The sequence below is a fragment of the Columba livia genome, chromosome 3 (genome assembly GCF_036013475.1).
Source record: "Columba livia isolate bColLiv1 breed racing homer chromosome 3, bColLiv1.pat.W.v2, whole genome shotgun sequence".
Lineage (NCBI taxonomy): Eukaryota > Metazoa > Chordata > Aves > Columbiformes > Columbidae > Columba > Columba livia.
Window position 1 is genome coordinate 90703012 of NC_088604.1, and position 22944 is coordinate 90725955.

General features: G+C 48.3%; 1 protein-coding gene across 3 annotated transcripts in view; it reads right to left on the minus strand.

Moving 5' to 3' along the window:
* Window positions 1-10842: 10842 nt before the first annotated feature.
* The window catches only part of LOC102098225 (uncharacterized), a 58131-nt gene continuing 46029 nt past the window's right edge, over window positions 10843-22944 (minus strand). For all 3 annotated transcript variants that reach the window (XM_005503825.3, XM_021289482.2, XM_013367432.3), the window contains one exon: window positions 10843-13239. In XM_005503825.3, the coding sequence (XP_005503882.1) occupies window positions 13111-13239 (129 nt within the window). In that variant the 3' untranslated portion in view covers window positions 10843-13110. The remainder of the gene's footprint in view (window positions 13240-22944) is intronic.

Consider the following 22944-nt stretch of genomic DNA (forward strand, 5'->3'; position numbering starts at 1 on the left):
GGTTCCAAAGAATTTACAGATGTCTCTCCTCTCCTTCCCCCGCCGCTCTCTGTTGTCAGCTGTAAATATTTATCTGGCAGGCTCCAGTGAAAGGCATGGCCCAAAACACTTAATCACAATTTTAGTGTGGCTGCCCTCCAGAGTGCCCCAAACCTGGGAGACAGTGGGTTTTCTCCTGCAGTTTTGTTAGAGGATGGTACCTCTGTCCTTATGCAGACAAACAAGTACTTTTAAAGACAATTCATAACATTTCCAACATGGGTTGCTGGATGCTTTGTTTTTCTTCTTTTTAGGATTTTTTTTTTCTTTCTGAAGTCTCTCATTTTCTTTTTTAACCTTGAGTGAGGGAGGTGGATAAGCCCTGCCATGGACCAGCAGCCTGGTGCGGATTGCCAGGCGGAAATAGTGAAGAGGGAAATGCGAAGTTGGACCGGATCAGTCAGGAGCTTTGGGAAATCTCACCCAGAAGCAAAGGAATCATTATATTTCTATAATTCACCCCAAAGTGTTTCACAAGTATTGATGAGAAACAACCCCATTTCCCCAGGCAAGGGTGGCTGTCTCCAGGGTGGGGCCTGGCAGCTCCTGTGGGACACTCGGCTCCACCTGGCAGAACTTTGGGAGAAGTTGAAGTGCTGCCAGAGGCTGGCAATTGAAGGGGCTTTGTTTTTGAGGATCCCCAACAAGAATCACCATTGGCCCCGGGGTTCCTGCACATCAATGGGTTGCCTGCAGACTCAGGAGCAAATCCCATGGGACCAGGGACTTGTGACCTTCGCTCCCTGGTTTTCCTCCTGCAATGAGTCTGTCCTGACTCCATTCTCCCCACAAGGACATTGGGAAGACTTCTCCATCTTTGATTGCACCATCCCTCCCTGCACATGGCAAACCATTCTTTAAGGCTCTACATCCCATGCACTTACATTTCTCCCTGCTGCTGCTTGCATTTGTTCTTGCCGTGGCAATGGACCGCTGCAGAAATTTCCCTCTGGTTGTTCCTCAGATGGAGCCCGTGTCCCCCTAGCCCCTCACATCCCCACCACACCTCACTGCCAGCAAGCAGACAAAGCTGAGAAATACTACAGAGACAAAACACTTCCAGCAAGTACACTTAGCCTGGCTCCATTCACCAGGAGCAGCTGCCTCCTCCTATGGTTGCGGTTAAGGGAACACTTTTTGTGTGTAAAGGGGAAAAAAAATGAACAGCTTCCTCTGAAGCTCTCAGCAAACACTTGCACGCCTGGGCAGTGGGGTGCAACCCTGCAAAAGGTGGGGACTAGCTCAGCTGGAGTTCTCCAGCTGAAAGACCAGTTGGACCTCCCTGGTTGATGGTGTTTAGAGGTGCCTACACAGGGCATGGAGCACTGCCTTCAGCTAGCACCAACGTGACACGCAGGCTACTCCTATTTCATCCCATCCAAACCATCCCTTCTTTTTTTTCTTTTAACTCCTTCACACCCTTTCCTCTCCATCCAAATCCAGAGCCCATAAAGACCCAGCAAAATGCAACTGTTGACTTCCCTCAAAGGAGATGTTGTGCTGAGCCTCTCCCAAAGGCTCTCTCTCCACTTCGATATGGAAGATCCGGGAGAGGAGAAAGTGAGGGCAGGACCATAACACACAAAGCCGTGACCCCTGTGGGACCACCCTCAGGGTCTCCCTCCAGGTTTGCTCCAGCCCCACAGCAGCTCAGAGACTGGAGCACGCAAAGAGGTGGCCAATGTTCACTTTGCATCCCAGCTTTCAACCTTCCCAACCAACATGTGGCAGAGTTCCTTGCAAGAGGAACTGAGATGTCCAACCTAAAGCTCTGTTGCTACCATAATGATTATTGCCTCAGTCTCCAGCTGAAGCACAAATGTATTTTGTTTTTACAGTTCTTTGCGATTTTCTGCAGGGAGTGGCATACTTTGGCAAAGCAGAGCCATGTATGACATCCTGTTTTCTTATTGGCCTTAACTGTCCTGTGATTTCCTCACCACTTATCGCCAAGTAGTTGGTTCACCACCTGATTATTTATCAGTCTACCTTTATGCTTTCTTGGGAAGTGAGATTAACTGCACTCTTTCCCTCCTTGCCAGCGCTTCCAGTGGAAATGATGCTTTGTCGGCACATCTGCAAATGTGCAGAGTTCCTTGAAAATGCAGGTCTGTTTCTGGCAATGAGCTCATTTAGAGCAGGTGATCATTAACCACAGACATAAATTGTTCTGAGGTTAATCTATTACCCTGTCAGTGGCCCTTGCAATTTTTAACACTTTCAGAGCTTAGAGAACTGTTAAAGCCCCCTCCTTGTAAATGTAAATATATGAGAATCTCAACTTCCTTTTAAAAATAAACAACCCTGTAACTCCCTTCTCTGCAGTAATTATTGTGACCTTGCAATTGATATGCAAAGGGAAGCTGAAAATACAGCCCAGCTATATCCAAAAGTTCTGAAAACCCAAATAGAGGATAAGCAATCTGACTCCAAAATGCAAAGATTTAATCTATTTTCTAAGCCAGTACTGTGAGATTTGAGTCTTTATTTGGGACTTTGAAATCTCTGGGGCTGGTAATACTGTACTAGATAACTGTGTGCACTGACACCGATTACAGCTTTATTACCTGGGAGTCGCAGGATGCTCTGGGAACAGCACCTCCTCCTAGGGCAGGCTTTTCCAAAAGGCTCTGCTTGCTCTGACCAAAATGATGCTGGGCCTGGGCAGCCTTTTCATTGCATGTATGGCACCGTACCGAGAGCAACTTCCGGTCTCCCTAGTCCTGCTGCCCTTGGAGGCCACCCCAGTGACCGCCCAGCATCGCACCCCAAAATCCCTGAAAGCACCAGGCCCACTTTCTGCCCTCGGAATGCAACAAAAAGCAACACACAGAGCACATGGGGAAAGGTTGCTTTTGTGGCAGAGTGCCTGGGAAGAGCCAGGGTGAAGGTGAAGAAAGGTTCTGCATTATCACCCCACCAGTGCAACGAGGGCAGCACCAGGCACCACATTCGGGGAGGAAGGAGCAGAGCTGGTGATTTGTGTGCCCATGCAACCAGGACCCCGCTCACACCCCACAGGGTTAACATGGTATTGAGTTTACCCAGCTGTAAGTCCCATCATCTGCTCCCTTAGCTCAGGGTAGCTGCTTTATCCATCAGCCCTTGGTTCACTGCAGTGGCCAGGTCCTGCTGCCATCACATCGCCGAGACAGACCATGGCGGGGATGGAGAGGGTATGGTTTGGAGGGCAAGAAATGTTTTTCATACTGTGACAGGAACCGAGCTGACAGCAGCCAGCCAGAGCCGGGTTTTCCCACGGTCCCTTCACTTTCCCGTCAGTGCCGGGGGTGAGGTGCCAGCTTGGTCCCCGGCTGCTGGCTGGCTCTCAAGGGCTGGGGAGGAGGAAGGGGATGCCCAGGCCCAGCTGGAGCTTCTCTGATTCTCTGACCCAGACATCAAGCACGATGCCGTTTTGGCGATGCACTTTGTCCTCCTGCTTTGCGAGCCAAGAGTTTATAAAGCCACAGGGAGAAGTGCCTCCTCATCCTCACAGCAACGCTGGCCCTGATTTCAGCTGTAGACGCTGCTTCGCCCCATACCCATGAGCTGCAGATGGGTCTCTGCCACACAGTCTTCCCCCTTGTCTTACTAAAGATTAAAAAAAAAAAAAGAAAGAAAAAAAAGGAGAGAGAAATCAAGTGGCTCTTTGCTCTTTCCTTTTCCCCTCTGGAACCCGATTTGGTAGTAAATACCTCATTTACAGACAAACAACCTTGGGAGTGGGGAATTGCACCCTGCACCTTGGAGGGAAGATGCTCCTTGCAGTGAGACCATCAAGACAGACTCCAGAGATGCAGGGCAAAGTCTTCATGCAACCAACAGTTTCTCTAAGAACCTAAATGATTTGCTTACTCTGTTCTGTGTTTCAGCTCCAAAAGGAGGACATTTCCTCTGTGCAATACCACTGCAGTCCAAAAATAGAAGGAAAATTCAGTATTTTGGTGTGCACAAGAAGTAAAATCCCATTTTCCACGAATATTGTGCTGTCTTCCAGAGGTGATCACAAGGCTACAGTTCATAGAGCACCACACTAATGAAAGCCCCAGAAATACCATTGGAGATAGCAGGATTAGGTGATTTAATATGAACCATACTTCTGCATGTCCTCACCGTGTTACAGAAATGATGCATCGTCTCCCCTTTTCTTGGCTTCATTACAGGGAATGAATCTCCCCTGAGACCTTAATTGCTTCAAATGCTCTCTGCTCTATTTATATTTGATTTTACCCAGTGGTTTCAAGCAATACTGATCCTGAATGACTGTTGATCTAGGGCTGTACCCTGGCTAACATCTGCTTTGATGAAGTTGTGTGCAGGTCTGTTTGAATAACATTACACAGGGCAGACAGGACTTGGCTCTTCAATTAAAGGGTTTGTAATGACCCAGTCAATAGAGTGTTTTTCTTCATAGCAGAGCCATGTGACCATGATCGTTTTCATATCTGTGGACACAATTTCAGGCTAATGTGTATCTTTCCACTATCTTTGTGTTGAGTCCTTGCTGTAGCTACTCCCTGCCTCAGTTTCTCACTCACAAACTGGCCATATCTCCCCTTGCTTGGGCCAGAGTGTGGCCTAGACCTTGATAATCCGCTGTGCCCTACCTAAAAGGGATCTTTCCTTCCCTGCCTGGAGGAAATATCTGCAGCAGGCACCACTGCTGGCAGCCCTGGCATCCAGAGGTCAGCAGAGAGAGGCAGCATTGCTTGCTGCTTCTGGGCAAAGCAGAGGGCGGAACATTCATACCCTTCTCTGAGCACATGGAAACACGCTTCATGGCTGGGGTGAAACGATGTCTTCTCTCTCTGCTGTCACAAGGACAGAGAGACATGGCTCAGTCTGTGTGGTGGCGGAGGGTGGGGGCATAGGCGGAGCACATAAAGCAGACAGATGGCTACACAGCCAGCCCGGTTATTACTGGAATAAATTGGGTAAATCACAGGCTAAGCAGTTGCTCTCCCTGCGGTAGAAGAGGATCTGACACCGTGATTGAAAATTAGCAGCATCTCAAAGGCAATCACAGCTGGGAAGCTTGCTGGGCTGGGAAGCTCCGCTCAACCGGGTATTGCACTTGGACTATGTTATTACTGCACTTTAAACCACAAGAACAAAATGTTTGGGACATGCTAATGACACCAGGAGAAACAGCAGCATTTTGATGTGATAGTAATTGTTGTAATTATTTGCTACCAGAGTAGACACGAATATAATATAATGGATCTGATTATTTATCAGCATTCAACACAAGAAAGAAAACAATGCTGGTAAATAGCAGAGGGTTTATTGTGGGGAACTGTTTAAAGCCAGGAAAGGACGAAACATCTCTCTTCAAAACAGGGCCTGTGGAGGCTCTGCACTGAAGATCTGACTAAGTCTTTCAGGATTTAAGAAAGCTGTATATGATTGAGGTCTTACTCTGATGTATTTGGTGTGATCACACTACAAAGGCCAGGTTTGCCAAGCAGCCTTCCATTGTGCAAGACCCTCACCAGCATCTTGCCAGATGTCACCAGTTGGCAATGAAACTGTCCAGGGTGGAACACTCTGGCTACTCATTTTGTAAAAAATTGGCAAATATCCTTCAGTCATTTCCAGGAGTGCCATGTAGTAACTTGTCTACATTAAAACTTCCTTGCTGTTGAGACTAAAGGCTGGAACAAGGTAGCCATGGAAGAAAACAAGGATGAGAAAATTGGTCAGGGAAAAGAAGTTGCACCAAGACCCCAGTGCCAAAGCCTCTGGGCTAGCCCAATGCAGGGTCTTAGAGGAACCTGAAACCAGGAGAGAGGGTGAAGAAACAGGGGAAATCCAGAAAAAATATATGGTCAGGTGGAGGAGAGGCACTCATGGAGGCCAGAGGAAACAGGAACAGGCCCAGGAGGACAAACAGGAGAGCTGTGGGCACATAGGAACAAGTCTCACACCAGCAATACAGGGCACCAAAGTCTCACTGACCCTCAGTGGGGAGCAAATGCCTGTGAGATCAACCAGTGTAGCATGCCAGTGTGCTCCAAGGCCACTCTACACCAAGGACAGATGCTGGCTAGCCTGCCCCAGAGTGTCTGCAGGACGTGCGCGGGTGAGGAGAGCAGAGCTCCCAGGGGACCCTTCGGCAGAAAGCAACCTTCCTCCCGTTGTGGATGGTGACCACTCCTCATCAAAGGGGCTTTGTTGTCTCTGTTCCTCTCCCCACTTAGCACCGTGCTCTCATGGCACTTTCGGTTCCTCCACTCGTCTGACCTCAGAGCTACCATGCTGCGAACATGTCAGATGGGAACATGCAATCAATGCTGGCCAACCCACTAACAGACTGAGCTATTATTACAGCAGGCACTGATGTGAGCAGCCACAAAAAGGAAAACAGATTTTTGGGCTCCTCGTGTGTCCAGAGCTATCTGCACATCCTGTCCCGGGTTAACTGAAAACATGTGGTCAAGTCCTGCCAGGCTGGCAGGCAGATACAGTCAGAGCTAGCTTTCAAAGCATCTGCATCTTCTGTTTCCTCAGTCCTTTTCTTGAATAAGCCCACTAAAATCTAGCTCAGGAAATGGTGAGATACCAACATGCTTAAATGTCCTCCTTGTCACTGATGTTACTTCTGCAGAGCCTTGCTGTTTCAGCTGCATCCTCTTTGGCTTGCTCACTCCCAACTGAGGGTTACCAATCGCTGAAGGACATTTGTCTTTGCTTTCCTAATGTGTTCCTACACCCCAAAATTATATTACCTGCATATTATACATGTTGAAAGCCTGTGAGTGTGCTCAAACCAAACTCACTTCATTCCTATGGCACATGTTCACTGGCCTGCCATGAGGTACAGACCTGACCTGCTTCAGAAACCGGAGCCTGAGCTATGCACGTAGCGACCATGGACAGTTCAGGCTCAGCCTGGCTGTGGCAAGGGACATGATGGATGCCAGACAGCCCTGACGACTTGGGCTCCTCCTGGCAAGTGCCCAGCACCCACGTGCAGAGGGCGGAGGGGATCTGGGATGCCCATCTGCAGCCATGCAGGCAGATCCACAAGCAGCCCAGGTTTCCAGCTACCCCCTGACGCCAGCAGCTCAGCAGATGCACCAGGTCATCCTGCACCTCACCACCAAAGACATGAGGGCCAAGTCACCACTGAGGCCTCACATCAGGGAAGCAGTCTTGGAGGAGTAAAGGTAACAGGCAGGCATGCAAGGAAGTACCGGCATGGCAGGGTGGCTGCTGGTGCATATGCCTGTTTGGAGCCACCAGCCCACCTTGAACTCTGGCAGGAGCAGACTCTGCCACAGAGAAGGGCGAGACAGGGCTCGCACACAGCAACCTACCTCAGAAAATCCTCCCACCTCACCACCTTCCTCAACTGGAGGTGGCATTTGTGCATGTAGGGTTTTCTGGGGAGTATTTTTCTTTTTTTTTCTTTTTTTCTTTTTAAGTCTGGAGCCATGTAAACACCAAGCAGCCACACAGGTCCTGTGGCACAGGGTTCCCCAGTGCAATCCCACGCTCTGTGCAGATCTGCCTCCGGTTGTTTGCTTTGAACCTGCCACCTGCTACTTTTATTTGATGTCCCTGAAGGTCTTGTCTGAGAAGGAACAGCATACAATCACTCTCTATTTTGTAATGAGGTCACTTTGTTTTGAGTTACTGTTGTCCAGGTGCCTGCTTCTTCTTAATTCAATGGTGAAAGCTCCCCAGTGCCTCAAGGACACAGATCAGGCATCCATAATTTTTTCTTCATTTTTCCTAAACATTACTGGCACAATGCATTGTGAAAGTCTGCCAGTTGTTACCACAAATGGCTGAGGCTGCAGAAACAGCAAAGAAATACTCATCACCCTTGCCTTGGCATATGTAACCTATTTGTAAGCCCTTCGCATAGCACTATCTGCAGACACCTACAAACACATAGCCTCATTCATGTCCCTCCCCAGCACAAGCTCTTCTGCCATGGCCCAGCTGCACACCCACCAGCACCCATCCTGCCACACCCATGCTTGCCTGCATGCGTGCCTGTTGCCTTTACTCCTCCATGACTTCCTTCCACTTAAAATAAGAGTAATGTGCCATAAATATAAATGCCACAACCATATAAATGCCACTGTAAATGCACTCTGTGAATATACACCCACACTGTATCAACACATACTCCACCTAAACCTAACCTGACACCCACCCTTGAATGCCTTCTTTCACCCCATGCCTTGCCACAACAGACTATGCAGCTTCAGAAAGACCAAGGAAAAGCCCTAAGTTGTTTGAAGGGGTCAGTCTGTCCAGCTGGAAATTCTGCTTCTTAGTTGTTTCTGTGCCAAGCTGTGTTTTGGCCACCTCCATCTAGCCTGGGGTAAGCACCCTGGCCACAGCTGTGCTGCTGATTTTGCCCATTTTCCTAGTCAATCTGGTAGGTAGGCAGACAGGTCAACACTCAGCACACAGTTGCAAACAGGGTGGTAGGTGTATTTTTCTAAGCATCATCACACTTTGTAGCAAATGAAACATAGAGACATGAATATATATCATGCGTGTACACACACATGCATCAAAAATGTTTAGACAACACAGTAAGAGCCAATCTTGTGCGCTGACTGCAAAGGGACTCACCAAGTCTCAGGGTGCACATACAGCAACTCATTTTGCTGCTGCCATGAGCTTGGTTCCCCTCTGCTATTTTTATAAGGCCACAGTATTAACCTTATTAATTTACTTCAACTAGAGAACAGTATGAGTCTAAACGGTCCCACTTAAATCATAGAGAAACCATGGCCAAGCTCTTCAAACAGCCGCCTGTCCCCATTCACCCTTCTGCAGATGGTTAACACAGCTGAGTTCAGCGTGCCCAGGCTGCATCACACCACAACAGAGCTCCTCTCTTCACAGGGTTTGTTGTCTGCTCTGGAGGGAAACACCTGCAGATCTCCAAGCAAGATCAGCTCAGGGCAGAGAAAGATCTCGGCTTAGAAGTTACAGGCTCCCCCACCAAGTCAAAACCGAAACCTGGTTGGAGGACCAACTCTGGAGCCGGGAGCTCCAGCAAAGCAGAGGTCTTGAGGGACCTGCACCAAACTGACCACGCTTGCAAAAAGCTTCACTTGCACACCAGCTGGTGCCCCTGCCAGCTACAGCAGTGGAGGGAGTCTTTGCAGAAGGTGTTTTGGAAGCCACAGAGTGAACACTCATGTATGCCAGAGGCAGCAGCAGGGCACAGCAGCTACAGCAATAACAGCTTTCAGAAGACCACAGCTTAACTCTCATTTCTCTGGTTTCTGCTGATGTCTTCCACAGTGGTCTTTGGCAAACCCTTTCCCAGACCAGGGTCTGGCATCCAAGTGAAGCCAATGTCCTCAGCCTCCTTTGCCAGTTACACTGGTAACTGCAGCTAAAAAGCACCCCTTAAGATCTTCATGAATACCACCAACATGCTTTCTTATAGCTTCAGAGTTGTTGCTATATGAAGGCTTATCATCATGTTTTACCATAAAAACTGCACTGTTTCATCATTAACTCAGAGACTCAGCTTGCAGGGAGAGATCAGGGTGGGCATAATTAAATTTAACCCAAACACGTGTTGAAGGCCCAGACTACAGCCCTGGGGCAGCCGAAGCAGCTCTACACCCCAGCTCACCCTGGCCAAGTAGCTGACTGCACACTGCAAAGCATTGTGCCAGATTTCTGCTCCTCTGCCTTAAGCACAATCAGTGTCTGTACCTACAGCCTGGCTGACAGAAGGTCAACACATCTCTCTCTATGCACTTATCTACTTATAAACAAGCTTGACCTGGCAGAAGCCTAGAGTTGATCAGGGTTCATGGAGTCAAAGCAACCACTATGTTTTTGAATGGCATCTAGGGCCCCAAAGGTGGGTGCACTAAGCAATCTGGCTGTTTTGGAAGAAACATCACCGAGAAAGGCATTTCTGTATGGGAGGTATGAGAGCAAGAGACTTGGGGGAGCCAGCAAGTCCACCTTACAACCCCTGGAAAATGGGCCAAGGCCAATTAAGAATGAACTGCAGCTGTCAAAGAAGGGAGGATTTTAAGATAAGAGAAATGGCAGGAAGCCTAGAGGAGATCAGAGCTTGGAGGGAAGAGCAGAAAAGGCCTCCTGGGAATGAGCCTAAGTAGGACTGCTGGTATCTCTTGGGGGCCTTGGAAAAGGGGAGATAGACTTGTGAGATGCTGGTTATGATACAGAGCTAGCAGTGCAGGAAAGAGACAGGAATTAGCTCAAGGAGATTGCAAGGGGTGGGGAATACACATTACAAGTACCTGAGATGGAGTTTTCAGAGCAAGATCCTGAGGAAGGGGTGAACTAGAGTTATGCTATGGCAGAGCATGCATGCTCTGGCTGTAAGCAAAAGGGCTGCTAAGAATCTTGAGACAGAGATGCAAGATTTACTGAGGCTAAAATTATAAGCCAAAGACCAGCTGTACAGCCACCCATCCTTCTGTTTTGGGGGGATGTATTCCTCCAGCCAGGTCACATTGAAACTCCAAATAATAGGCAAGTCACTCAAAAGCCAAAGCACCTTCTTGGTAAGGGAAACATCAGTGAGGGCCAACATACCATATCAGGGCTAGCCTCAAAGGGAGCAGCTCTTACATGCAAAAAAAAAAACCAAAACCTGGCATTCATTTCAGAAAAGCTCTTGCTAGTTTGCTTTCAAATCACTTCTCTTACAAACACAGCCTGGAATTGGAGAGCACTTGGGACTGGCAGTGCTGTGTCATGGCTCACTCTGCTTCATCCCCTGCTACACGCCTGCCCACAGACACCCAGAAGCTGGCAAATGCATGAGACCCACCAGAGGTGTGAATGTAGCAGCTGTTACACTTTATTTCATTGTTGCTGTAGGTTTTTTGTGGGTTTTTTTTCTTTTTATTTTTTCCTTCTGATTGGAAAAGACAGAGAAAAGTTACAAAAGTACTAAAAGGCAACAGCATTGGCAGGACATCCCTGTTCCCCACTGCCACCCAGCAAAGGCAGCCTGCCACACCTGCACGCTGGCAGAAACACCTTGGCAGCTCTTGCTGAGCAAAGCCTGGGGGCACAGGGGTTGCAGCCCCAGCCACCTGCATGTGTAATGTGCCTCTTCCGACAGGTACCAGGCTACGGCTGTCCCTTCTCCTGAGCACAGGGATTTGGTCCGAAAGGGCAACACTTCCATGTCTTGCACTAGTCAGCTTGATGTGGCAGCAGTTAAAAAGCTGAGGTGTGCCATTAAAACAAGGAAAGTAAAGTGTCTACAAGGGCAGGAGAAATCGGCCTCTGTTGGAAGAAGAGACTTCTTGCAGGCAACAACAATGCTCTGCCAGAGGTACCTCACCAGCAAACACAAGCAATGCCTTGGAGGTGGTGCTGGTGCAAAGGGTGGCCCAGCTGTGGAGCTAAAAAGTGGGCAGAGCTGGGGCAGCTTCAGGACAGATGTCCCTTCACCGCCTTGCCCAGCTGCTCTGCCTGCCTACAAGGTGGTTGGAGAGGGTGGTGGGTAGGTGTGGAGGATTCAGGTCCCCAGGCCCACACAGCCTTTGAGTGTCCTCCAAGGGTTTCAATGACAGGCCCAGAAAGCACCACTGAATGCTGGTTCATTGCGTGGCCTCCTCCTGGCAGTTGGACTGACCATTGGTCTCATCCAAAGAGTAACAAAGACCTCCACACTGGAGCAGATTTAAAAACAAAAAATATTTTGTATTACTCACAGTTGCTCCTCTTGATCCAGACAAGAAGTAAACTACCCACTCCCCCTTGCACTCAGCCAGATACAGGCTCAAGGTGGGGAACAGCCAGACAAAGAGGTGCAGCAAGGGCAACAATGCCTTGTTCCTCTGCCTCACCAAGAAAGGCGAGAGGTTGTTCTATTAGCTGTTGCCTCATGGTACAAAACACATACATGCTTCAAGGCCAGATCTCAGTCAAACTCCAGTAGCTGCAAGGCCCAACGGTCCTGACTGCCTCGGGACTGTCTATGGAGAAATACCCCACAGCTTCACCCAAGCTCTTCTCCTGTTTCTTCCACCAACAGGTGGCCACAAAACAGAGACCTCTTTCTCCCACTCCATGCTACATCTAGGAATACTTGTTGCATTGATACAAGAGTCTACCTCAATTTAATAGCCAGCATAACAAGGGACTGGAAAGCTTGCCAGAGACATTAGATTTTGTTGAATTTGCTGATATCAGTTACCTTCAGCATCACATTAGGGTAGCAGTGTATTGGGACAATGCTATAAAGAAGTGCTGCATATCCCAGAACACAGCCTCAGCAGAGAGGAGACCCAAGAGCACACAGCCACCCCCAAGTTCTTCTCTCTGATGATGCTGAGAGGACTGAGGGTGAGTGTTGCATTTTCTTGGACAGTTGAAGACAGACCTTTCATTCTATCAATAAAATTTTATTCTAACCCCCAATCTATAAGTGGGAGGCTCATGCCTCCCATTTCAGGTGATATCAGAGTTGCCAGCAGACCCGCTGGAACACACAACTAGATGTGCCAGTTACCCACTCCCACCTCCCTCTCCTAGGGTCTTCCACTCAAGAGAGCATGAAGTGAATACAATTATATCTCAGAGGGATCTTCTTGCTTTGCAGGCAGCCCTGTATAGCCTCTGTCTCCAATCCTGAGCTCACTTCTGAGTGGGAGAAGGGTTAGGTCTGTAACAAAGCACTGTAGACCCAGGTACTCTTGGGAAACTGAGTGGACTTGGTTTCACACCATGATCACTCATCTCTGCTGCCATGTAGGCCATACTAGCCCCTGAAACCCTCAGGGTTATCTTCCTTTACCACCATCCCCATGTTTGACACTGCCTTAGTGGCTGTCTTTGCAGTTTGTAGCCCTGACTGGTTTGTTTTGCCCTGAACGACAAAAATCTCTCCCTTTGCCACTATTTAGATATGGCAATGGTATGAAAACAGGCACTGTTGCAAAGCCGTATGCTTCCTGCTTCCGGAGAGGCTGTGTTGCAAAGATGTGTCATTGTCCCCTTCTCCCACCCATCCCCTTGGGTATCACCACCTCCCCTTCTCCCTGCCAGGAAGGTGGTTGGTTGATAGTTCCTGAGGTTTTTGGAGAAACTCCTTCAGTAGGCACATGACGGTTCTTCCACTGGAGCTATCGGGCTCAGCGGCTTCAAGGTGCTGAGGGAACGGAAGGCAAAGGTGGATGGATCATACACAAAGTGGGGCGGTGGGCGGCCTCCATTGATGCTCTGCAGGGGAATAAAAAGAGAGATGAAGTCAGTGCTCATATAAGCTGCAAACAGTGATGTTCTTGCTTCAAGTACTTTGTCACATCCCCCTCATGTATGACTACACCCCCTTGAAGGCATGGCCATACTTGCAGCAAATGGCACTAACATTTGCAGTGAAGTGCTTTGCTCATGTCCTTGCTCCTACCTCTCAAGAAGAAAACATGCATGTCCACTCCCCTCCCAGGACTGTGATCTCTGGTATCCACATGACCAGGACTCATGGCACCTGTAACCACTAATTCATACAGGATATCCATGATGCATTTAGAGTCCCAGAGTCAGAAAAGCACCAATACCAGAAGGTATCGTGTGGAAAAGCGAAAGTCAGATTTACTTGGCCTTGAAGGAAGATCTACAACACTTTTAGAGCAGGGAGATAAATCAAGTCATCTCTGAAGACTCATTCTTCAGTCCTATTTTCAACATCTCTCCAATAAGGATTCACAAATGACCTTTTCTTAGTCTATAAGCCCCAAACACACTGAAACTCTCCAGAGCTTTGGCTCCAGACTCCACAGTTCAGTGAGGAATAGCTGAGAGATGCCCAGAGGGAAAAGATCCTGCCTGGGATGTACCATGGTCACAAAAGACCACTCTCTCCCCTTTTGCTCCCAGTGTTCAGGACATGGTCAGAGCAGAATCAGATCAAGGAGGCCAGAAATACCCAAGCAGCCCTTACACTGCATGACAGGACAAAAATGCTGTTCCCCAATAGGCTGTGATGGGACCTGTGCATCCCAGAGGAATTATGATGCCGAAGAAGTGACTCCACTCTGTTAAATAGGGAGTGTTTTCCTTTTACTTCTCAGGAACTTTGTTTTGTTTCTTTCCTTATGCAAGCAGAAGCACAGTGGGGCAGCAGCTTCACAGACACTCTTTGGCCAGGAGAGAAGGTCTCATGGCATTATGGGCCAGCAAAGTATTCAGTCATGATCCTGCAGAGTTCAATCCCCAGGGATAGGTGTGAGTTACTGAGTGCCATATGCTGCGAAGTTCATCAGCTTAGAAATTCATGCACATGTCCCCTCATCTCACTCACACCACTGCTGGGAAGGGCTTCAGCATTGTTCTCATGGAGGTTAGAAAAAACCCAGTGAGAGGAGATCTGGCCAGGGCTTTCGTGTTATGTGCCTCCCTGCTGACTCTTCCAGGCCTTTCCTAAGCAAGACACACGGTTTCCCTTGCTCAGCCTGCACTAAAGGACTGTTCCTCAAAGAATTAGGCTTTTTAGGAACAACTACCAACTCCACTGTCTCCTCTAAGACAGAGGTTCATTTTGGCACTTTGAGGTCAGGTCTATCAAACAGCTGCAATGACATAACAGCACAACAAGGTAATATTTTGACCCCACCTCCCTCTATCCTGGCTAGGTTTCAACTTGTCACGACAGGACAAGCACGTGCAGCTTTTCCCAGAAAGCTGCTGAAATGGTCAGGCTCACCCAATCAGTCACACCAAATAAGAGAGCTACCAAAGTGTACAAGCCAGGCCCTCGGCACTGTAGTCACTGCAGCAGGATCTGGAAGCCTCTGCCCCCAGGATCTTGGTCACAGCTTGGTCCCATGGGGCAGCCTTCATTTCAGAAAGGGCCTCTTTAAAAGCCAGTGTGGGCAACGCGGTCCTGCCTAGTGTGTACCTCCTTTGCAAATTAAGATGGGCACTTGAGAATGGAAAATGCCAACATGGTGCTTGGCATCAGCTGTGCCTGGAGTTTCAGCCAGCAAATCATGCCTCACTACATCCCCCTGACACCTTGGCCAGCAGTATAAGAAACAAGAGAGGCAGATTTAAGCGGCTTTACTCAATAGCCACCTGCTGTGGGGTTATATATGGTGTGTGCTCTGGCAAGCCTCAGAGCTGGGGGGTAACATAGCAACCCCTATTCAAAGCTAAGGGGCAGAATAAATTAGCACATTTGTCCTTCTCCAGAGCAGAGAAGGTCCCCCACCAGTGCCAAGAGGGAATGGGAACAAAGAACCTGGCAGTCCCCTCCATTTTGAAATGCCAGACAGGATTAGGGAAGGCAGCTGAATCAGTTCATTTCTGGCGGATGGCAGATGGAGAAGATGCTGGGGAAAGACTGGTCCAGAGGACAGATGAAAGTCATCCACAAAACTCACCAGGCTTTGGGTGGGAAGGCACCCTGGGGTCTCTCTCCGGGCCTTCTTCTGGCACCAACATGTTGGGCAGAGAGCCTTCCCAAAACACCACAAGAGAGACGGGCACAGAACAAGGGCTGAGGTGAAGGACAGGGACATGAGAAGACCCAGGAAGATGCAAAGATTCCCCGGTGGCCAGACACCTGCAAGTAAGGCTGAAACTGCATTCAATCCTGCCTCTTCATCATGGCACCTCTTAAGTGGCCACAGGACAATGGCTGGCTTTCAACAGTGCAGCTAACACAACAGCAGGCAAGGGCAGGGTGAGAAGGGCTCTGTGTCCAGGCAGTAACAGGAGAGGCAGTAATGGAACTTCTCTCATTCATGGCAACACCCTGTCCAACCTACAGTCACTCACAACCCTAAGCAGAACAGGTCTGTCTTGTACCTACTCCATGACTGATAGGGCAGCACCTCTGCTAGTGACCTTGCTGGAAGGAAGAAAGCAGCAGCACCAAATCACTTCCCTCTCTTCTTGCAGAAGAGCACATTTTCTTAGGAGCTTGTATCCTGCTCTGGGGATAACTAGGCCTGATCTGGCTTAGTCCATGACAGCATTTGGAATCCCAGCATGTGGTGGTCTGGCTCTGATGAGTAGCACAAAGCAAAGCTCTGTAGATGTGCTCTCAGAAAGAAGACAGACAGGGCTGGCTGCCAGAGAGGGGAACACATTCCTTCTACCCTGTTGCTTGGGCCAGCTGCCTCCCTGTAGTCTGGGCAAATGTCCTAGCCAGCCTCCCTTCTCAAGCACATAGCACCAGCCTGTGATGCCTAGGACATTGCTTTGACTACAGAAGGTTGCTGGAGCTGCTGCCACAGCAGGCCCTCAGAGAACTTGCCATAAACCTGCCTGACAGCCCCTACTGAGCAACCCCAGGACAGCTCCTGCAGAGGCTCCTCAGAGCATAAACACTCCACGCTTGACATTAAAGGCCAGTGTGTTCACTTTAATGGCATTCAGGGAGCTGGGTAACTCACACAAAATGGAGCCTAATATGGGCCCTGTGCTAATGGCAATCATTAACCAGAGCCCTCAATTTGTTAAGCAACGTATTTACCCAGCTGGAGAACAGCCCAAGATACAAGCACTCGGCTGCCATCAGGAAGGCGCACGTGCTCAGATGCTCACTCTGTCACACAGCCGCACACTCGCTTCCGCAGGCTCCCCTGCTCTCGCAGTCTCAGGTGCTCCCCATGCACTTCCCTGGTCGCTTGTCCACACCCCTCCGTGCACACACAGACCTCCTTCCAACTTGGAAATCACATGGAAAGCTGTCCCCACCTGTACAAATCTTGTCCGCTCACATCGTAACTCAAGCTAAGCAGGGCCTGAACTCCACCAGCATCCAGGGGAGCACAGCTCATCACTTGCTTGTACAACTGCCCAGAACAGACAGTGGCTTCAGCACCTGCAGATACCCATGCTGCTCATCGCACAGCTCACTTGAGTTAGATGAGCTCCTAAGGGAGCTGGGCTTGTGTTACACACATTTCAAGCAACTACATGCCGACTGCCTTGGTCACATACACTTGTCAGCATGCACCCAGACACACACTTCTTCCCTCATATACAGACATGCTTTTATACACTCTTGTAAAGCTGTACTGTACTCACCAGTTGCATTATCACCATTAAATACAGGTGGTAAATAAGCAACCAGGCTTGAAACATATCAGAGGCACATTAACAAAGCACACCTAAAGATGGTACAGATAGTGACTGGATGCAGGTGCTTCAAAGACCACCTGTGAGAGCCAGAGACCACAGAAGAAATCTAGAATTTCAATCATATTAGGAACCCACAGAAAGCAGAAATGGGCAACTGCTCCATAAATCCATCTGTAACACAATTTTGTGTTTCAGCAAGGAAAAAGTACATAGGAAGAAGACAAGCAAGTAAAGGATAAATCTACTAACGCAAACTCACATTCCTCCTAAAAACCTATCCCTAACCCCTATGAAATCTGGGAAAATATCTGAAATGCAGATTGTGAAATAACTCAGTTTTAGTCTCTTGATTCTACTGAAGTATGGTTCTCTTCTTTGGACAAAGCAAAAGCAAGCACAGGTCCAAGTGTACTTTCAGCTGTGGGAATGACAACCCCCACAGGAGGGGAAAAATGAAGTTACCTAACACAACAATGTCTCAGAAGGGAGTGGTGTGCAAAGGGTGATACAAAACTAAGTCCTGCTTCATACTCTTTGGTCCTCTTTCATAAGAGCTCTACTATCTTGGCAGGATTCAAAATCAGATCAGCCTGTGCACCCTGCCAACCCATCCCCTGCTCAGGGCCAAGCAAGCACAGGAGTCTCTTCTTTCCTACCCTTGAGAGCCAGTGGTTGGGAAACACTGCCGAGCTCCATTTAAAGGATGCTGCCTTCCAGTGGTAGATGCCTCTCAGTGGTGGGTGAATGATCCCTTTGCAGTTGGTAGACTCACTTGTTAAAAGTCCTTTGGGATGAAAGGCACCATGTAATTGCAAGTTGTAAAGACGCATCCGATTCCCACCACCACGCTGTGTGAAAAGGAATAAATCCCCAGAAGAGCCTTGGCAAAGACGGGTGCCTGCCTGCAATGCTGCCTGTTTGTGAGACAATCACCTTGCCCAGGAGTGGACAGAGCCAGAGGTAGTATCGATGTTCAGGCAGGGCACAGAGAGAGTAAAGGCTGTCAGAATCCCCAGGGGAACATTTACAGGTACACTGCTTTTAACTCCACTGTGTCTTCTGCTCACCCCTGCCAGGCAGTTAGAAAAGAAACTGGTGACACTTCAAATTCAATGTGTGAAACCACCAGCAGCGAGCAAGGGAAGTGGACCTTCAGGCCTGTTCCTAGCTACATCTGTCATTCTGGACACAGCCCTGACCAAGTCGCTTCCCATCATCTGTGCCTCAGTTTCTCCTGTGTATAATACATACACCATAGTCAGGCAGCCAGGATGAACTAGCACCTAGATGTTGTGCCCCTCAGACGAGAAGTGATTTCTTTCACATATAATTGATTCTTCATTAACTCCAACGAGGCCTGACAATTTATTTCAGTCACAGACCTGGAGTACCTCAAAGAATAACTTTTCAATGGCAAACCTCTTCCCTCCTTAAAGTCTCTCCTCCAACCCCAAGTTTATATGCAATTTAATTTCAGGGAAGAGCTAAAAGATAAACCATGACTGAAATTCATTTTAAGGCTACTCTTCTCCCTTCTCTTCCAAGAAAAGAAAATATCAATTCCAAATGCTGTTCTGACAAGGAAAACAAAACTTCACAGTTATCACTATTTTTCTGTGTTCTTCATTACCCTTCCCTAAAAGGCTGAAAGGTCTGTCTTCCTTCACCAACATAAGGCTGCCTAACACCTACTTCCTTTTATGCAACCACATTGCAAAGACCAGTTCAATAGCTTACAAACACATTACTGTTCCTCTTAGAAAGGGAAAAAAAAAAAAAAAAAAAAAAAAATCTATCAAACATTTGTAAATGTGTGTGCAGACCTGTTAGATGGCAACTACCAGGCTTCGAGAGGTGCCACCAGACAGACAACACTGAACTTTTTTGGAAGGTACTTCAAAGGGCCTAGCAGATGCTTGCTGGTCACTTGCCCAAAAGCAGAAATAGGCCACTTTCAAATATAGGTCCTTGCTGGCACCAGTGTAATAAGCCTTTCTTCTCCTCTCTCTCACACATCTTTGAGAAAGCTGACTGCAAGCTTTGATTTTGCCTGCCTGACAGTCTGAAGGAAGGAGACTCCACAAGGAAAAGCAACAGATGGTCATTCAGAGGGCCAGGTTGTCAGTGCTCCCTGGCCAACTTGGGGAACTCGCCGCTCCAGGGTCCCTCTGAAAGCCACACAAATCTCTCAGGAACAAGTGAATTAACCCTGTCCCCCACTAGTGAACTGTGTCATATCTCCACTTTTTCTCCTGATACAAAATGGCATGTGCTTCCCTGCACACACCTGCAGCAGTTCCTAATGACACCCTATGGTCTGCATGTGCCAGAGCGGGAAGAGGTACAGGCACAAGTCCTCTCCATGCTCCAAAGCAAGCACAAACACAGGCAAGGCACAATTTGGCCCTAAATCCCTCAACTATATGAGAGTCCATAACTGTTATGTCTATACACAAGTGACACTACCTTGTCCTCTCCTTCCCCTTTCCAGCCTTCCCCGTGTGGCATGAACGTCTTCCCTTCCTCCCTCCAGAGGGATCACAGCCGGCTGCCCTGGCAGTCCTCCTCCCTTGGGTCAGGAACCCCAGGAACCGTGCTTCTCACAGAGCCAGCACATGGTACCTACTTTGGCATGTGCAGCTTCCAGTTTGTATGAGGTCAGGGCAACCCAATTCCCCCCAGCCAGGCTGGCACAGAGCAGTGTGCTGCTTTTAACTTAAAGAGAACCCAAATTAAAACTGCAAAGTAAGTATTAATTACCCTGGCATGAGCAGGCTGCAAACACATGCTGACACAGTGCACTTGCCTCTGGACAAACCACCCCAGCAGTGGAAGCCAAGTGCAGGAGGTGGGTGTATTATGGGAGAGGTGTGTGGGAAAAGAGGATTACAGCTCTGGGGAGCGGGAAGGGGAATGGGTGTCGGGTTCCCACAGCCACATGAACAAAGGGGAGCAAGGAGCAACTGCAATGGGCCTGGATGCAGCAGTAAAAGATGTGCCTGATCTGCCATCTTGGACTTGAAGCTCTCTCAGAAAACAGTGGTAGAGACGCTGTGACTTTCTGCCATCCCCCACCCCTCTCTCTCTGCTCCATCACCCAAGTGTGACCCAAAAGTCACCAAATCTGCCCCCCTCTCTGTGAAACATGCCTTGCCACTTCTCAGTCCCTTGAACCACAGCACCACCAGCCACGGCTACCACCAACACACAGGTCTGTCCCAGAAGCAGATGGTCACTGGGCTGCACCTCAGTCCTAACCAGCTTTCTACCCTTCCTCACCCTCCCTTTCTTAAACCAGACCTACAAACTGCATCAAACCACCAAGCAAGGACAATGCTGAGAACAGGATGTCAGCCTCCTGACTCACTACTTTCATGGTGCTGTCTGCATTACAGAGCTCTTGGTTATTCCACAATGTGTATTCTGGAAGCATTTACATGATTTAACGGGCACAAGGACATACATGGCAGGAATTTATGAAAAGCATGCAGCAATAAAAAAATATTTTCTTTAAGGAAGCAGAAAAGAGATATGACAGTCCCTCTTCTGTCTGCTATGGACAGGCTAAAGGGTGGTTAGTCTTTGCCATGAAATCCATTAAAACAAATGCTAAATAAAACAATGTCTGGAGCCAGATATTTGGGATAGTTTTTAACAAAGGCATTCCAACCATGGCTACACTGGATCCTTCCTCACACTGAAGAAACTCTGAATAAGTCCTAACAAAAGACTTTGTTCAGACCAAGGGCTGGGGTTCTCCAGGACCAGCTATCACCACGCAGAGAACTTCAGTAGGCAGCTCAATGGCTAGGTTGGGAGGAGCTGGTTTTCCCAATAAGCAAATGGGTATTTGTTCCCTCACTTGGCAGATGACCACCTTCATTTTGCTCAGCAGAGATGTGCCCATCAACAAGAGACACGAGCTTGAGGTAACTAGAGTGCTAAAGGTAACTGAAGTGCTAGGTAACTAGAGTGCCAAAATCTCCATGAGGGGCCTCTGCCCAGCAAGTAACCCAAGGAAGGGACTGGCCAGGGAGATGAGTCTCTCTTGTTGCTTCCAAAGGGCAGGTTCAGGTTTAGGCACTCAGCCACACACTAAAGACAACCAGCAGGGTCAGACAAAGTGTTAGCAAGCTGCAGTTTGGGCTCTTTGCTGCCCAAAATGTCAGAGCTGTTTAGACTGCATGATAAGGTATGAATACAGACACAGCTCAAGGAATGTGGTTTGAAGATCAAAGCCCAGACTCCAGTTCTCCTCACTCTCTCTTCAGAGAAGTCACATTCTCTGCCAGTTTCCCGGTTTTACTCACTCTGAAATTGCAATAGTAATATTTATATGCCTCTGGGATGCTTTATTTAGCAAGGCTTGCAAAGCACCTTTGGAGCCTGTGATGGAAGAGGCAACATATATGTGTGTGTATGCATATATGTACGCATACATACACAAAGAGTCTTCTGATTTTTTAAAAATCTTTACATCTTGCTGTGCAGCCAGAACCAAAGGTTTGTACCAATACTGCTCTGTCACCTAGTATGCCTTGCATTTGTGAATAGCTCAGACATCTGCCAAGAAGGCTCAGGCCAGCATATCTCCTGCTCAACACCAAGCTGAAAAGGTTGCTTGTTTTAGGAGAAGAAAACCTAGCATGTTTCTGCAGTGGCCTTTTAGGATGCAGATGAAAGGGATAAGAGACAGGGAAGTCATTCGAGGGATGTGGCTCTTGTGCAAGCAGAGGGCGTTCTCAACACTGATAAGATCACAGCAAGAGCACAAGAGGTTTATTTTCTGATTTAAAATTCTTATTTTATTTTTAGATAGGAAAACACATCTCTCTGATCAGTCAGATTATCAGATGGCCTTGAAATCCTCACTCCCTCTCTGCCTGTCCCAACAAGAGCTCTCAAGATACCCAGGGGCTTGTTAGCTGTGTCTTCTACCCACCTACTGCTGCCCAGCTCCACCAATCCCATTCAGAGACTGCATGTAGAAGTTTGTACAGGAACAAGAACAGGACTAGATGACAGACTTTTAACCTTCATCCCAAGATGGCCTGGAGAACTGAAGACTTGCAGTATTATAGAAAGACTCCAGAAGATGTGTCTCTGCATTCAGAGCTGGCTAGAGCTGACCAAGCCTGGTCCAGGACCAAGGCAGTTACACCCTATGAGCAAGTGCTCGTACAGCCATCCTCTTTCCGGTGGCTAAGGAAGTGTCTCCACACAGCACCTGACTGTATCATGCAAATATGCCCTGGATGCTAAAACACCCACACACGTGTGCAACCCCTCTGATTCACCTTGCTTCCAGTTACAGACATGACACTGGCTGACACTGTGGAACACCAGTGACCAGGTCTGTGCGCACACATTGCTCGCCTCACTGTGCAACACCTGTGTAGGCCCACATCCACCCCTCATCTTGCACTGCCATGTGCTATGCTACATCTATTATGCACAAATCCATACTTCATACACAAACCGTCACCTCCAATTTATCTCTGCTCGCCTGCCCACAGGGGCCAATTCTCCTGTTCCATTATCCTTTACTGGGGAGGGACAAAAAGGAGTTTTTTAATATTTCTCTTCACAGTAGGCTCTGACCTCTCACAGCTGTTGTTTCTGAACACATTTCAAACACAACTGAGCTGTGGCACATTTGAGAAATTTATTAATCTCTCTGCCTTAATCTAGGTTATTAGACTTCTCACATCACTGTCCCATCATCCTGCTTAAGAACTGCTGAGTGAAAAGGCTGTAGCCTAACACCGCCTGAGTTGGCCCATGGGAAACTGAAGTACAGGAACAAATGACAAGGTGGTACCTTAGTATTAAAAC